Source organism: Molothrus aeneus, chromosome 3, assembly GCF_037042795.1.
Source record: "Molothrus aeneus isolate 106 chromosome 3, BPBGC_Maene_1.0, whole genome shotgun sequence".
In the NCBI taxonomy this organism is placed as follows: domain Eukaryota; kingdom Metazoa; phylum Chordata; class Aves; order Passeriformes; family Icteridae; genus Molothrus; species Molothrus aeneus.
Genome location: NC_089648.1, coordinates 43,764,526 through 43,779,560, shown reverse-complemented (window position 1 = coordinate 43,779,560; position 15,035 = coordinate 43,764,526). Strand labels below are relative to the sequence as shown.

Genomic DNA, 15,035 nt, shown 5'->3' with positions numbered 1-15,035 from the left:
TTTAATTCAGGGAAAATGTATGTACTTGATCTTTTGTCTGTTCCTTTTTTTGTTCTTTGGCTGGGCCAGTGAGTGAAGACTACCAGGGTGTATTTCACCCTGCCTGTGGCATTTTTAAAATAATACCGCTGTATTCCTCTACTGTAATATCAAGTAAACCATCATATTATGACAAACTTTTTCATTTGTACTGCTTCCAATTAGAATGTTTTTTGATTACAAAGCAAACTTAATCTAGCAATTTCACAGAGCTTCTACTTAAACCTGCATCCTAAGGGAAAGTTAGGTTTCTGACTCAACAGCAAAGTCCCTCTTCCACAATATGAGTCCCACCCACCTTATAAGGATCACTGTACCACAATCTAAGGCCCACATGGAGGGACACACAAGCTCAACAATTAAGCAAGGAAACACAGCACAGACTCAGAAAAAAAAACTGAGATGCAGAAAATTATTTTATAAGCTTTTTATGTGACTCCTTCTGCCACTGTAGTAGGCCTCCTCCAGTGTAGATTTGGATGATCTTGACTCAGAGGAAGCTTTGTTAGGCACTGTAATCATGAAGACAGTGCCTGCACTGTCACTGCTTCATAGGCCTCCACTGTGCCAAGTGAGAGTACCAACTCTCATATGTACAAGAGCATAAACATCTTGAAAATGCGTGCTTTAATTTGAACTCCTGGTACTCATTGAAGCACTTTTATACTTGAAACTTTTGCAATTGTATCAATGTTCTAAGAATAGAGTAAAACTAGTTATTTTTGGACACTGCCTAGGAGGATACTTCATGTCTAAACTATTTATTTATTCCCTGAAATAGATACCAGGTGATATTATAGAATAAAATCGTTATTTTAGAATTGTCTGATCTTTTATCTATTTGAAAAGGCATAAAGAGGAAGCCTCTGCAGAAAAATAAAAATGAGATAGAGGAATTAGTGAGTCATAACAGGGATGGTACTTCCAGTGCTCCTTTATGCTGTCATCTGCAGAGCAGACCTGCTCTTCAGGTGTATGCTGGAGCAAAACAAACCAAACAAAATCACAATCTGTCTTCAATCAGACTACTTCAAGAGGCAATGACAGGATGATATGAAACTATTGTACTTCAAACATATCACACATCATTTTATGCCTCATGTGCAAATGTTACAGAACTGAAACTCAAATTAAAGAAAAATAATTTGTCTTAAAATTTCCTACCTGCTGAAATTACACATATATTTACACATAATTCTGTCAGACGTTGAATCACAACCATCAAAATGATGCATGCATACATATTCAAAACTGAAAGGAGCCACAATTTATTTTGAATAGGCAACAGTATTAATTAGAGATAGAATTAGAGATGTTTTAAGCAATAGCTAAAATTACTAATAATTCAAGAGGAGAAAACATGGGTTACAGAGTGATTATAACTAACTCCATATAATTAAAACTAAACATAGATTATATTCTAGGTTTATTAGTTAAAAATACTTTTAAATACTTCAGAAAAATAGAAAAATTGCAGAAATGAGACTACGGAAAACAAACAAACTTATTTTTTATTTTGCTTGTTTATCAAAGAAAGTTCCTGAAAAACAGTACATTTCAGAAGATCAAATCTGCTTTTAAGAAGCACATAGAAGCAATGTTTCTCAGTATTGCTATGAGGTAAAATAAAGGCAAAGACATACATCCTATTTGTTGCCTAGTAGCTCTGCTTCTTTTGGGGTTTTAGACAGATACGAGAAAGGCATAAAGAAATACAGAACACCGCAGACACCACAGAAAGAAATACAATTTTCTAATTTGTTTACAGGCACTGCTCTGCAGATTAAGAATTTAACCATATTCTTCCCATACTATAGGACAGAAAAATGCACCATGCGAATGCACAAGTTGAACAAATCAATTTTTTTCTTAATTTGCAACTTCACACTCCATTATTGTGTTTTACATATGATGTTAGGCTTGTTGAAAAGAGACAGATTTTTAGTGTGTTCTTAAGCACTGAAGTTCATTACTGAAGTGTTTGATCACCCCATAAATCTGAAGTTACTCTGCAACTACATTTTTTAAAGGAATTTTGCAGGATTTAGACTGATGTAAGAGCAAACACTATAGCATCCTATTAATTTATCACCTTAAGTTTTCCTGTTTCAGGCTGAGAATAATAATAGCAGTGATCAAGGGGTAATGATTCTCACATGGTAACTAAAATTAAAACCTGAACAGATCACATTTTAAGTATCAGCATTAAAAACTATTTTATGCATTCAAAAACTGTTCCCTTGTCTGAAGTTAGAAATATCCATGAAGTGTTGGTCACCAACTCTATAAGAAAACTCTGAGATAACTTCATTTCTCATTAACATTTAAAAATTCATAGAAGAATTTTGCGATGAGAGCTTCCAGAATCTTGTCCCTATCTTTAAAAATGAGAATAAATAAAATAAAAAACACATTTCTATTTGCAAACCAAGAAAACTCATTTTGATGAGTAAGTTAATGAATAGCACTTCCTTTGTAATGGAAATGAAGCTATCTAATATGCTGCATTAAGCAAACTATTCTAAAATACCATTTAGTAACATTTAGCAACATTTAGCCTGAAGGTACAAATAAATTATACCACACTGCCCTACTGGAAAGTTTAGGGCATATGTTATTAGAGCAAATAAAGAGGACCGGTGCAATCACTCCACTGAGACATGCCACTCATTGAGTCAGTCTTCTCACTATTTTGATTTCTTAGTTAACAGAGAGAGACACAGACCAGGTTGTCATCACTACTTCCACTCCAGGATTCCTTGAGTCAAGAAAATAACAATCAAGTTCTAGACTGCCATGACAGGTAGACCTGAGATTAATCCTGCATTAGTTGCTTTGAAAGATTGGGCAGTATTCTTACATACCCTGTCCTGGGGAACTTTTTGTAATTACAGAAAAAAACAGTAATGAAAAACCCAACATATTTAATTCACAGTGCTTTTAAATCAGGAAAAGGGACAATAATTTATCAAAAAATCACTATTCCTTTTACATCTGGTAAGTGAAGTCAGACTTGAACAATATGGAAAAGAAAATACAAAAGGCTCATATCCAAAGTTTATCTCAACAATTCTTGTTCTTATGAGTAATAAATATCATCACAACATCTCTCAAGCATCTTTACTATGACTGACACTTAATTCAGCAAGATTCATTACTATGATTCTGTTATAAGCTGGAAACCTACCTTCTTTGTTCTTCTCCGTGTTCACCCGAAGGCACTGTCAAACATTCATCCATGTGACCGTGCAATAATCTCAGAACATCCCCTCCTATCAGGTATCCTTGAATAAAGGGAGAAAATCGAGTTCATTTCTCTAAATACAGTAACATGTGCAACTACAGTTCAATATGTAATAAATACTATCAGGTTGATTTCAGTTTTTTCTGTTTGAAATTTTATATTATTTTTTTAAAAAAGAGCCAGAAGGGGAAGATATCTCATACTCTGTGAAGCCAGTTACATTAGAACACAGAACATTGCCAAGTGAAAAAAGCTCCAAGTCAGCAGCTTGGGAAGGATGGATCAGGATAAAGAGAAGCCACAAGCAGGGAATCCTACAAAGTTACCAAAACTCAGAAAAAGACTGAGCCAACCAAAACAAGGAATCAAGTACTCCTCTCCCAGATTACAACAGTAAAAGTGGGAAACTCTTGCATCTTACCTACTCACTTTTCATTTTATTTAGGGTAAGAATTCTAGTTAAAATACAAAATCAAAGACTTATTTAGTTAGTTCATTATTTTTAAAGCACTTTTTTGGAGTATTTGGAAGTTCTCTGTGAGAAAAATTTCTGGAAAGATCCACTCCAAACTCTACTTCACAGAAAGTTCAAAACAATAATCATGATTTATTTGGACACCAAAGGGAAACTCCTATATTGCAAATACTTCCACTGCATGTGCAGGTTCACAGCCAAGCACTTTGCTTTACAGTCTACAGGTGTGTGTGTTCACAAATTAAGGCATAGACCATTCACACAGCATCATCACAATATTTGAAGTCCCAGGACTTAGCAGCCAGAAGCTGAAAATATGGCCATAATTTGAATCAGTAAAGACGTTAACAAAATAGATCTTTTTTCATCAGTCTTTTTGCATTAGAGATGTGACATTAAAAAGAAATATAATTTAATATTATTCTACAATTATTGTATTATAATCAGCAAGTGAAGAATCCTAAAACTTCGTAGGTTTTAAGCACAATTCCATGGTATTTTTTAGTCTGACAAGCTAAATGTAAACATTTCTTTGTTTCCTTCTCTTCTTGCTAAAAACAATTAATATCAAATTCTACATTTCAGGGGGATGCCATAACATAAATCCTTGGCTTTAGTGTTACAGCAACAAGATTTTTAAAAAGTCATACCTGGAATTATATTTTGAAGCAATGTCTACACTAACAAGTAATGCTGTGAAGTAAGACAGATCTTTATGGGGAAATGGTGTTGAAGACCCTTCAGTCACACTGAACACCTTTCAAGAATTTATTTTGAAACTACATTACATCTTTTACCTGAGTATATCAGGTAATATTTGAGGATATAATTTTTAAACCTTTGAGATCAGTATAAAATTGGAATTTATGTGGCAAATTTTAGCACTGATTTTTTAAATTTATGATTTTGACACAGCAGGGTATTCCCAGGGAACTGTTGTTACATACATTGCTTTTTACATGGATCTGTGTCAATATAATTCTATAATTTAGGTTTTGTCTTTAAAGTGACCCCCATCTACTTCATCATACAGAATTAGCAGAATGACTTGATTTAACTCTAAAGCTCTGTTTTGATTGAAACAATAAATTGACTTCTGCATAAGCCAATTTTACAGAAATGCATGTAAAAACAAATTATTTTCTTTGAACTACCTCCAATATCCTAGTTCATCTTACAGACTAATTATCCATTATTTTCACATCAAAATAATTTCATTAAACTGAATAGTTTAATTTATTAATCTATTTTAATGGGAGTTTTTGATTAAGAGAGGATATTGCAGAGCAGTTATTCCTATACATTCATATTTTAGTTATCAATATGACAAAGCATTTTACAGATACTAACAGAAATAGGTTTATTTCCTTTTTCTTTCTTTTTGGGGTAATTTTCTCAGGCTTTGCTGCTGTTTTACAGAGGACATAGAGATAAGGCCTTAGTGTGAGATTCACTCTCCCTTCACCACAAGACTGGATTACAGGAACAGTTGCCACTTTTTCAAGAATAAGGCCTTAGCTCTAATCCTTTCTGACACTAGCCAGCTGAACTTCTCTAGAAAACATGCTTAGCTTAAAGATAATGTCTGTATCTGAGCAAAGTGAAAATGGAAAAAATAGCAACAAAGAGCAGGCACATACACAGATAAATGCACAGCTACAAAAACTGTATTACATCATTTTCTCATTATTTCCTGGGAGTATGAGTACATAATATGCCACTGTGTCATTGTGGATTTCTGCTTCTCAAAGAGACAGGCAGGTCTCAGTAGTGAAGTTCACCAGGCAGAGATGTGGCATAGCAGAAATCGTGGTCTCAGCACATGAACCTTGCTGGGATTATTAGCAAGAATAACACACCAGTGCTGCCAGCAGTGGGAGGACAAGGAGAATGGAATTAACAGAAAGGAGCAAAAGGAAAAGGTCTTCTCTTCTCATTAACAGAAAGGTTTTCTCCATAAAGTTTAGGATATTGCCAAGCAATGCACTATTATTTTTTAATAATGGTTTGTGCTATAAACCATGTCAGAGAATCTGTATGTGCAGAGTGATTCTCATATGTAAAAACCAAATGGCTATATAAAAAAGAGATGATGGCAATGGTCTCCCTAATATCTTAATTAGCAAAGTTGCAAGAACATTCCATAACTGAGTTTTAAAATATGCCAGATAAAAAGAATTGATGTGAAATTTCAGACTATTGCCTCTTTAAAAAACAGTATCCAAAAATCACACAAAATGAAATGACCTGAAGCTTTAACCTTCTTTAGATTCTATTACAACACCCACTCAAAACAGTTGGTCTGCAGGAAAGCAGAAATCATTAAGCTTTACATTGTGACAGACTTTTCAGAAAAATGTTGTTCTTGTCTGTGGAACCAGTATGGCATAAATTCAGGGATCCTTGTCCTTTCAATGTTAGAAATTACATTAAAACTCCTTCCTAATTCCTAAAGAAAATAAATAGTTCTGGAAAGCTGTTCTCTTTCTGTCTTTACCCTCCTCTTGTTTTTCTTCCAACCATATGTTACCCATAAAACTATTTCCCATATTCAGTCTTAGGATTTCACATCCTGCTTCCAAGCCTCTTGCCCATTTTTTACTCAGTCTCAGAAACATGTAGCCATGACTGCATACATCAGAATAATTTGAGATAATATATTAAACCAGGACCAAAAGCTATTTCAAAAAACATATTATGAATGTTTTCATATCTTTAGCAAAATGAGATTAGAATGAGCTGTTTGGAATTCAGCAAAAATACATAGAAAACTATCATTGTTACTTTCAGTATAACCTTCCCTCTGTTTTCAGAGAAATATTCAGGGAATATTTATTTATTTATTTAGCTATTGTATTCAATGTTTACATAGGACAAAACCACTCCAACACTTGGTGTAATAATTTTATTTTTTAAGTATTTAATTTACTATCAGTCTTTCAATAATACAAGTTGAGTCAATCTTACCTTGGGCAACTTCACTTCCTGAACTGATTGGTGCTACACTCCAGAGCGTCTGCTGGAAGGCTGCATCAACATGTAAGCTACCATTGCCATAAGAGAGATGCTAGAACCAGGAAAGAGGGAGGCTTTTATTTGAGGTTAGTTGAAAATCTCATTACAGTATACAAAAATAATACCAAACATTCTCTTGTTTCTTTCAAACATTAATTGTTCTCATTGACTGTATAAGTAAATACAAAGATCGACCTGGGTACTCCTCAAGGGACATTAGAAGTAAAGCTAGAATAGTAAAGCATATTTGCCCCAAAAAACTACAGGAACAGTACAGAACAGAGTCAGCTGCTGGGCATTGTAGACTTAGTGAAGACTCTGAAGAATTAACTGTTAAATGCTGTGGGGTTCTTCCTCTAGTATTCTTCCTTCCACATACAATGGGAATTTCCATGAGGTTTGAATATTGGGATATCACCCTAATCTGCATTTCAAGAGTAACTCACCACTTGAATTTTTCTTGCAGGCCACTGGCTTCTTAAAGCTCCCATTAGGTCAAAGAAATTACATAAACAAACTACTGATTTTGTAAGTCACTTAAGACAGTTCACAAAATACATTCTTGAACAAAGTTCTCAAGATCCAAGCAGAACTGAAACAAGTAAGGCTTGTAAGGCTCACCTCCTACCTATGCATTCAATGGGTGCTCTTTGGCTGCGTTACTCCCTACCTTCTGCCAACGTTGCAGATCTTTGCCATAAGTGCAACAGGTGCTGTCTTTTCAGAAATTCTGTGTGTGTGAATTCCTCTTAGTTCAGTGACATGGTCTCAAAAATTCTTATCTCAAAGCATCTTGTATTGCACCTACGTTTGTCCCTCCCACACTATCAGCCACTTCTATTGTCAGTGCCAAACAACATAACCTTATGGAAGATTATGGAACCAAGCATTCTGTGAATAAGCAGCTGTTTTGAATCATACTGCTTATATTACCAGGTACTAATTTTTCAAGTGCAGTAATATTTAGATGCTTTTATCAGAATTTTATTTTATACTACTGGAAAGTAACTCTGTTTATAGAGTAGTATTGGTCTCTGTTTCCAAATGTTGTGACCAACATTAACAAATTCTGGGTAAACTAGTTAATGATACGAAAGACAAAAATGTCAGTGGAAGTCAGAAGAGCATAGATTCTCATGACACGTGCAAAGTTCTGTCTTCCTGACTGCACACCTCCTGGCTGTACAGAAGTACAAGAAGTAGAACATCAGCTCATTTAGAAGGGTGCCATAACAGCTAATGACCTACAAAGTAAGAGTTCTCACAAAAGCCATGTTTACACTGCACCAGTGCCACTCAGCACATCATGGAGAACATTAGTGAACAAACAAGTTCTTTGCCTTTTATTCTTCACTTACTGCAGTTATATAACTTATAACATGGTTATAAGTTATATAACTGCAGCAGGCCATGATGGGAGATTAGGATCTGCAGCACAGCTCCAGTTCTATTTTTGCCCTTTGGGTCTTTATTTTGTTAGGGTTCTTCTAAGATCACCACATAGATCCAGTTAGTGGCAACCAGCAATTCAACCAAAGCAGGAAAATTATTTTTAAGGAAAACACTTCATTCAGGATAGACAAAAGAGAAGGAGGAGAACTCCTCTGTCATCTACAGCATCAACAGAGCACTTCTTCTAACTGTGTGCTCTGTACATGTTAATTGACTTATTTTCACACATAGTAGTATCAATTGAATAAGTGTTACATTTTTATAGAGAGGACACTGAACAAAAAATACATTGCTGACATCTCTCTTCAGAGTATTTGTACTTTTTATCCATTTATTGGATTCCAGTTCCAACTCTAATTCAGATGTCTCAAGGTGAGTCACCAGTGAATTATAACTTTAAAAAATATAGTTCAAATGATACAACATACAACTTCCAAAGCAGAGTATGTTCTGCAATTCCCTTCTTATCCTCACTTCCCTAGATTCCTTGCAGCATCCTTAAATTTACAATTGAGAGCAGGGGTCCTACCATTTACAATTCGATAAACTATGGTGTTCTGGAAAGAAATTCATAGAAAACGGCAAAAGGAAGCTTTTGCCATGTAGAGAAAATACATTGTTAAGGGATTTCCAATAACTCAGTTATGTCAAATGCATTGAAAAATCCCGAAATATTAGAGATGCCATTATTTATCCTGGCATTGCCTAAGCTTTTACTGCTATATTCTAACTATCTAAATGTTGTTTTAAAGCAATCTGCTTTCTGTCGATAACTTACTGGAGTTTACCTGCTTGGTTTCCTACTTTCAGCACAATGAAGCTATCAAAATGAAACAAGTAACATGATGTCCAGGTCGTGGACATAACACTCAGACTGGTGCTGAACAGCCTCCAAATGTGCTACACAGAGATTTGATTGCTGGCGTATCCGTGCATCTGGCAGAAGTAGAAGTTTGCCACTGTTGATGAAGACCACATGCATAGCATGTATTTGGGTATGTAGTAGCATTTGAAAAGCAGAAATATGTTGGGTTCAGGAATCTTGCTGTCCAGTCTAATCTCCATATGGGTCTTCCCCGCTACAGGCAGGTTGTCTCAACCAAATAATATATTTTCTGCACTGGTCCAAATTCAAGCAAAGAGGTAGATTTATCTTCCCTGCTGATAGACTGATAATCTCCTAAACCAGCATTTAACCCATAATAGGGTTTTCAGATTTAAATAATGGTATTTTATGAATATGAGTTATCACTACAGTCCACACGCAGTTTAACTCAAGGATAAAGTTCAAGACCCATCTCTCAGAATACTGCAGGTTTCCCAACTGAATTTAATGACATATTGTAAACTCTATACTGCTCTGCAGCAAAGGAACATAATCATAACTCTGTCCCTGGGTCTTCAAAATGAACACAGTGTTTTTAAGCTCACTGAAGAGCTTGGGAATCAGATGGTAATTTCTACAAGAACCCTCCAGCAATGATTGCTGCAGCATAGCTGCACTTACAAGAGCTCTGAATAACTAGAGCTTTTAAATTTCACAGTCTGCAAGAAAGTTTCTCTTCTCCAAAACATGCACATGTGAAAAGACAAAAATATAAAGAATGGAAAATTTTTGCTTCAGGCTTCCTCTTGGCTAAGGTGTGCCAATATTGATAGTTCATCTAGCAATATTAGCTGCAGTTTGATAACTCTGCCTTCAATCTCAGGCCATTTGAAATAGCAAGAATAGCTAAAATATTATTTACTGGTAGATTTTGAAAACTATGTATAAAGCATTGCATTTCTCAGAATGTTTAAGTACTGCACAACCACAGCATCAACCACACTCCTTCAGATTTCTTAGTACCAGCTGGTGCAGAGATAGATGGAAGCTATTTCCTTTCCTGTACACAGACACTCTGACAGCCCTTGATTCCTGACTTAAAATTACTACACTGATCCCAACAGAAAAGCAGTTTCAAACTATTTAGGCACCTATCCTCAATTGACCCAAGAACCTCTGAGATGTTCCAAGTCTTGGACAGACACCATTCCCACAACAGGTGCACAAGAATCTACTTGTATCTATAACTAAAGAAAAACAAAAAAGTAACAAAACAAACTATATTCCTTTACATTTTTAATTTTTTTTTCTTTTTTTTAATTAGGAAGGGGAAAAAATTGCATCAAAAACCTGATGAATTAGCAAACTTCAGTAAAAATTCAGAGGTTTAACTAAATACAGTCTCTAGAAACAAAAACACTTTTTAACTTCCTACTTATGACATGTCATTTCTATTAAAATTTATTACCTGAGTAATTTAAAAATTATTCTGTTACAGAGAATTATATAGAAATATTCAAAATAAATACAAATATTTGTTCACAAGAAAAAAATATATTGGACAGAACTAAAAGTAAAAAGTGCATCTGTGTGAAATTTTTATAGAATTAGGGGTTTGTGCTTATGTTTTATATTGGCAATATATTTATATTCATTGAAACATCTATGAACGCTTTGAAAAAGTTTGAACAAAAAAGGGTAAACTTACACTGCTGAACAAAAAATTAGTATCTAAATTTTGATTCAAAGTAGGCAAAGCCCAAGAAATTTTCAAAGGGCTTAAAGTACTAAAACAATCCTGGCTTCTTTACGTTTCTCCACAGTGCTTAAACAGCTGGCCCGCAAACCCAAAAGTAGAGGGAATTTTTTTCATTGATAAAGACAGAAAATTACAGCAATGTCCTAAACGATTCCAACTCCTTCACTCATCATAAATTTACCATCAGTAAAGGGAGAGTAGAAGCTAAAACTCACAGATAATTGGAAATTTGCCATTACAATGAAAACCATCTACTCTGCTACCTCATAGCAGAGCATGGGTAAGTGCAGATGCATGGCAGGAAAAGCATAAGGGATCCATGGAGGGTAGAAGGAGGCAGTTTGCATTCCCCTCTTCATAATAGCTTTCCTTCTGCACTGGATCATGAAAAGCCTGAAGCACATCAGCTACTGTGCTTCCAAACAAAAATTTGCATGATTAGTCACAAGAGCTTTCATTAACAAAGCATTAATTTTACAGAAGCAAGCATTAAAAGTTAGGAAATGTCAAAGTACCCTATGGAAAAAGAATGGCTTCTAGTGAACAGGCCCCTTTACAGTCTCCAATGGCATGATATATGATGTTTTTGCACATGTGCTGCCTCATTGTATATACAGGATAATGGAGCTCACTTTGTCAACAGCTGCTCAGTGCTTTGTTTTCCCCTCAATCTTCAATTTGCAGCCTCATGCTTTATTCAATATAGTCAATTCTAAAAAGCTTTGAAAAGAGAATTATTAATTTCCACATAGGCTTTTCTCTTGCACCAATTATAGTATTTCACAATACACAACAAATATTAATGATTTCATTTTCTCAAAACCCCAAAGAAGCAGTATTGTAGTCCATTTTCCATTGCGGAAGGGAGGTACAGAGATTAAACTAAGAAATTTTCATTCATCTAGGATGCTGAGGTGACTGCATTATATGTAGTTTATTGGTCAAGCCACATCTAACACTCACCTCAGCTGCAGGTATCAATACTGAGCAACTCTGAGGTTTCAACCTCTAATAGAAGGAGGAGATGCAAGAGACACAACTCCAGTACGGAATATTCCCAGTAAGGGATGAGTAGTGACCACTTGAAAGTTAGCCTAGTATACAAGAGCATCTACTCAGCAAATTCCACAGCAGAGCCTGGTACAGAATCTAATTCTTCAGGAAAATAATTGTACCAATACTCCAAATGCAATTCCCAGCTTGAAATTTCATCTTCAAAGTTGCTTCATACCACAGCTCTCCTGCTACACAATCCTGACACATCCATTGAACTTTTATCATCACCAAAATAGCATTCTATAAAAAGCCAGCGTGACTGTATACTTAGGAGACGTCCTAAAAATATACCAGTACCAAAACTTCTGCATTTTTGAATGCCTGTAACTTTTTTAAATGTAAGAAAATTATTTTTATGTTATCATTTATATGTAATTTTCCTAAATTGAAAAAAAAAGGTCAAAAACAAATTCCACTATTACAGTTCTCTACCTGTGGTCCACATGGGTAACTTGAAAACCCTTTTTCAGACATTTTGTTCTTATACTACTATAAAAATAATGACAGGAATTGTCAGCAAACCCCATGCAAGTGCTGTGCCTTAATACAATGGGTTTCCTGGATAGTTGCTGGTAGTAGTTATCATCTAGTTTAATGGGTCCAGGCCTCTCTCACTCTCTTTTCCTTTCCAAATCTTTATCCCATTCTCACTAGAAATTCGTGTGAGGATGGTGAAGCACGGGCACAGGTTGTCCATAGAGGCTGGGGCTGCCCCATCCCTGGAAATGTTCAAGGCCAGGTTGAATGGGGCCGTGAGCAACCTGCTCTAGTGGAAGGTGAACCTGCCCACAGGAGGGAGGTTGGAATGAGATAATCTTCTAGGCTCTTTCCAACCCAAACATAGAATCTACAATTCTATGTCTCCCATTTAGCCAAACCTGCTTCCTGACCTAATTACAGCCCACATTATCATCCAGAATTAGGACCTCCACCTACTTCAAGAAGTTCTCCTTAGACTTACAAAGCCTACTCAGGGTCTTTTAGCTTCTTTTTCTTGCTCAAGCTCATCTTCACCACATCAGCCAGCATTAGACTTTTTCCAGAATCTCACAAGAATCTCAATCTCTCTCCTAACCCTCAATCCCCTTTTCACTTCTTGGCTTCTCTCTGGATCTTTGTCCAGCAGTTTTGTTCTCCCCAGAAAGTTCATTCCTCTGCAAATCTCTCTTGTCATCCTTCATTTCCATTCTCATTCCACTGGTTCTTCTCTCAATTCCCTCTGCCAAAACAATACAGTTTTTCTATCCTTAATTTTGAGCACAACTTCAACCAGTGGGTGCCTACTCTTCCCTTGTCTCCAGCTTCTTGTCCCAGACAATTTGGATAGTCCCTAACTACCTGCCTACCTTCAGTTGACAATCTTTTCAGCCACTCATCAAGTCCCACTCAGTTTCCCTCCTTCCCAATTCAGTCCCACTCCTGTCACTGATACATCACCTGCCTTTTGTTCCTTCTACTTTGTCACAGCTTCTTCCTCCACATATCTTAAATGACAGATCACCAGCAGCACACACAACACTGAGTTCTCAGCTGTCAATACAGTGCCTGGCTTCATTCCTGCCTTGAGCAATCCATTTCAAGGAATATCTGCTCCCACCAGGGTTGGCATGTACGTAATTATTCACTGTAGAGGGAGTTTAAACAGTTCATTAACACACAGGAGGTGCTAGCTTATGTAAAATAGACAAAGTCATCAGACTTCTACCTACTCAAAGAAAATTTAAACACTCTTCCCTGGTCATGATCAAGCTCCAGTGTTTCAGGAGAACATTTCTTTACTAAATTGAACCAGGGAGAGATTTGTTGCCTTTTTATTCATTTTCTTGGGTTTTTTGTTTGGGGGGTTTTTAGTTTGTTAGTTCATTTTGGTTTTGGGGGGTTTTTTATAAGTTACCAAGTAGTACACAAGGAAATTACATCAGTTTTCTTAATCATGTGGCTTTGTTTTCATTCCTGTCTTTGATCTCTTCTGGATGAAATAAAAAAAATTATCTCAGACTGATTATAAAGGGAAAAAAACCCAGTAATAGATGCTACTAATTCTAGTAAGTGACTTTTTACATCACATGTACTTGATTATAAGCACTTGGAAGCAGGACTCCATAAGGCAGAGCAGCTTGACAGCCTTAATTATTGGAAAGTCCTACCAGCCTCCACAATAACATTTCAAATCATTGTATAAAAACTCCATGGGAACTGCATTATGATCAGTGTAACAGAGCAGCTCAACACTACCTTGGTTCCACTAATTTCAGGTTTGCTTATGCAGATTAAAATTATGCTTCACAAAAACCTTTTTTATATTTTTTCAGCAAAGAGAAACAATGGAATTGTGAACTTACACAGAAGAGAGTAAAGTCCAATACTGAGTTTCATGCTTTTAGAAAAAATGTGAAAGGGAAGAATAATTTTCTTTTTATGTTTCAAAAAAAAAAAAACCCTCACACACTGCTGTTTCCTGATACTACTGCACCAAGAAGCAATACAGATACTTGGAAGCTGTTCCAAGCATATGATGACAAGAGAAATAAAACTAGGAGCTGAAAATAGACAATTTATTTGACGCAAAAGGATACAGAAGTGGTGCCTTTGCAATATTTAGGAACCTGTCCTCCTTTCCAGAAGTAATGGCATATATCAACTCCACCTTTAAAATAGATCAATCTAATTTGGATGCTATCATTTTTGAAAGGGAGCTCTGCCATCAGTTCCCAATTAATTTCTTATTAGTTGTCAGTATCCAAAAAAAAAAAAGTCATATCAATCAAATAAATGCCAAGGCTTGTTCACAGATCTGCATAATGCAGTTGCAGCTCAGCATTGCAGTCACTGAGACAGTAACTCAGTAACTACATATAAACCACAGGGTATATACAACTGTTGTATTATACTGAAATCTGTGCACTGTAGATTCAAAGCTGGGGGGTTTCTCTCTTACCTGATTTCTCAGCCGGAATAACACCAGCCTGATGGATAACAATTTTCAGTTTTTTCTTCATTTATGCATATTGTATTTCAGCTTCATGTCTAAGGACTTTTTCTTGAATTTTGCTTAAAAGCTATTTAGAGACTTCATGAATTTGAAAGAAATTGCAGCTAATTGAACTTCTAAGTTATTGGAAATTGGAAATATTGAAAGCAATCAGGATATGAGTTAACAAGAGGCATA

The 15,035-nt window shown here is 35.7% G+C and overlaps 1 protein-coding gene across 1 annotated transcript in view; it reads right to left on the bottom strand.

Annotated features, from left to right (window-relative positions):
* RYR2 (ryanodine receptor 2) overlaps window positions 1-15,035 on the bottom strand; it is a 384,696-nt gene that overhangs the window by 207,230 nt on the left and 162,431 nt on the right. The window contains exons 8-9 of the mRNA XM_066546800.1: window positions 6,726-6,825; window positions 3,227-3,323 (exon numbers count right to left, since the gene is read on the bottom strand). Of these exons, the coding sequence (XP_066402897.1) occupies window positions 3,227-3,323; window positions 6,726-6,825 (197 nt within the window). The remainder of the gene's footprint in view (window positions 1-3,226; window positions 3,324-6,725; window positions 6,826-15,035) is intronic.